At 45.2% G+C, this 2725-nt stretch overlaps 1 protein-coding gene across 1 annotated transcript; it reads right to left on the bottom strand.

Annotated features, from left to right (window-relative positions):
- Positions 1 to 291: 291 nt before the first annotated feature.
- On the bottom strand, positions 292 to 2421 carry LOC131077262 (cytochrome P450 86B1). Its single transcript, XM_059209907.1, has 2 exons — positions 1335 to 2421; positions 292 to 1299 (listed from the first exon to the last, which is right to left on the bottom strand). The coding sequence occupies exons 1-2, from the start codon at positions 2296 to 2298 to the stop codon at positions 647 to 649; spliced, it is 1617 nt and encodes a 538-aa protein (XP_059065890.1). The 5' UTR covers positions 2299 to 2421; the 3' UTR covers positions 292 to 646.
- Positions 2422 to 2725: the final 304 nt, after the last annotated feature.

The following is a 2725-nucleotide window of genomic DNA, read 5'->3' on the forward strand; positions in this document are numbered from 1 at the left end:
AGACCGTTTAATATAAATAGTGAAAAAATACTAAATCACATTATTATTATTTTTATATGTAGAGGTATCCCCGCGACCTAGCCCAGTGACCAGCAGCCCGTATCTTTAGTACTTGTGCAAGCTCCGGCGAGACTAATCCCCCCAATGAGGAGCAAACCCACGGCCTAAACCAATTCTGCTACCCATGCGAGCTCTAAACCACATTAATTGATTTATACAAGAAATCTATCTAAAACTTAGCTTTAGTTTGTTTACTCACAGATACCAAAACTAATATAAGCTTATCGTCAAGAGTAAAGTCTTGGATTCCTCGGCTTTAACATGATGTTTTTTCCACTGGTCGAGCACATGAAAGAACAACTGTCACATATTAATAGACAAAACAATAACATGCAGATACATCATATCTCTGTCGATTCCTGGCTACCAACACTGTTGCCACAATTTCACTTCTTTCTAAAGAAAATGGTGCATCTTGAATCTGCAAGTCTTTAACAACTTTTCAAGAAAAACAATAATATCTAGTCATTGTAAGTGGGTATTTACTAATTTAGAATTAGCAAGCTTCACTTATATCTAAACTTCAGTCCTATGTCCAAATGATGACATCCACAAGGTGAAGAGCGAAGACTTCAATGGTAGAGTACTAATCTCGAAGAAGATCCCTTGGCTGCAATGTGACGAGCAGACCATTTTTCATGTAGAGGGTGAGAGCAAATTTGGGCTCAACAACATGTCCCGCCACCATCTTCATCTCGAACCCCCAAATTATAGTTGCTGCTATCCATTTCATTTGATAGTAAGCAAAGTCCTTGCCCAAACAGAGCCTTGGTCCGCCATTAAAGACTGGGTATTTAAAGGCTGATTCGCTCACAAAGTTCCCACCTTTGTCTAACCACCGCTCGGGCCTAAATTCCATGCAGTCCTTCCCCCATATGCTCTCCATTCTTCCCATGGAGTAGATGGAATATATGATCTTAGTGGCCTTTTTCAAATGGGTACCGTCCGGTAGACAGTCATCAGAGTCCACTTCCTTTTGGTCGACCGGAACCGAAGGGTAGAGTCTTAGGGACTCTGAAAGCGCAGCTTGCAAATAGTGCATTTGTTTCAGCTCCTCTACAGTAAAGTTCAAGTCCGCTGCATTGAGAGAAACGGAGGGTCTCTTGGACAAGATGGCCCGGGTCTCTGCCAGAACGCGCTCTTCGACCGCAGGGTGATGGAGCAGCAGCCAGAAAAACCACGAGAGCGCCACGGACGAAGTGTCCCGCCCGGCCAGAATGAAGTTAATGGAAATGCTTCCCGCCCGGCCAGAATGAAGTTAATGGAGATGCTCCGAAGCATTTCGTCTGTGAAGACGGGGTCACCGGTCTCCGTCTTCACCTTCATGAAGGCCGTCAGGAGATCGGCCCGACCCGGCGAAAGGTCCACGGACCCGTTTAGGGTTCGACCTGGTAGAAGGTCCGTTGACCCATTTCGGGTTTTGATGGCATCGTCGATAAAACGATTGACAGTCATGAGGGAAGCCCGTAGGTTCCGTTCGGACCCAATGTGGAGGAAATGCATGAACCTCCATAGAGCCGTGGGCATGAGGAACCTCAACATGGTGGCCTCTGTTACATCCTCAAAAGCCTTGGCAAAGGTCCGAGCTTCGGGTCTGCTGTCTCCAAGGCACCCTGGGTCCACACCCAGGGTGACCATGCAGATGTTGTCAAAGGTAAACTGGAGCAGGAGCTCTTGCAGATCAAACAACGCTCTAGATCGGGCGACGTTCTGCAGCAGGGGCACCAAACGTCCCTGCACCAGCTCCTGTACTGAGCTGATCATGAAGGCCTTGAACGAGGCCGTGTTGAATTCGATATTGGCCGTCCGCCTCTGTCTTTTCCACGCCTCGGCATCGGCATTGAAGATGCCGTCGCCCAGGAAGTCGTGGGCCAGTGTCCTGAAGTATTCCCCCTTGGGAAAGTTATTGTACCTCAGCTTGAGCATGTACTCCAGATTGGCCGGTTCGGCAGTCACCACGCAGTTGAGGTTGCTCATGAGTGGCCCCTTGAAAACAAACGTCCCTCCACAGTCTATTAGAATCTTGGTCACCCAATCATATGTGTTGTTTAGGTGAAGCAGGAGAGATGGAAGCATCCCCAGCAGGGGCCACATTCGTGGTCCTTTCACAGTCCTGTTTATACGGTAGTGAAAAATTACATATCCCAACAGGACTATTGCTATGCTTAGGCTTCTGAGATCTAGTTTTAGACCCGGGAAATCCAGGAGCCGGTCGAAGGTTCCTATTTTAGAAAACATGGTAGCTCAATTCAAAAGACAAGAATGTCCACTGATAATACGACTTTACAACTTGTATTTGAATGGAGAAACGAATCTCATGTTCAACACTGTCATCATTGATCGACCCCAAATCTATAAATCTTGCAGGCTGGGAGGACAAGGTAGCGGCCCTATCAAGGTTATGTACGGCTTGAACTCACATTTATTGATAATATGAGTGTGTAATTTGTATTTAATGAAGAAATAAGTGATTAAAATTAAAAACCAGTGTGTAATTTGTATTTAATGAAGAAATAAGTGATTAAAATTAAAAACCAATCTCATGTGCGATATTGGCATTGACTTTTTTTTATGTAAATTTGGTGGGCTAAGAGAATATAGAGGGAGATTGATTTTTTAATGTAAATTTGGTGTGCTAAGAGAATATAGAGGGAGATTTCTCCAT

This window comes from Cryptomeria japonica, chromosome 8 (genome assembly GCF_030272615.1).
Source record: "Cryptomeria japonica chromosome 8, Sugi_1.0, whole genome shotgun sequence".
Classification (NCBI taxonomy): Eukaryota; Viridiplantae; Streptophyta; class Pinopsida; order Cupressales; family Cupressaceae; genus Cryptomeria; species Cryptomeria japonica.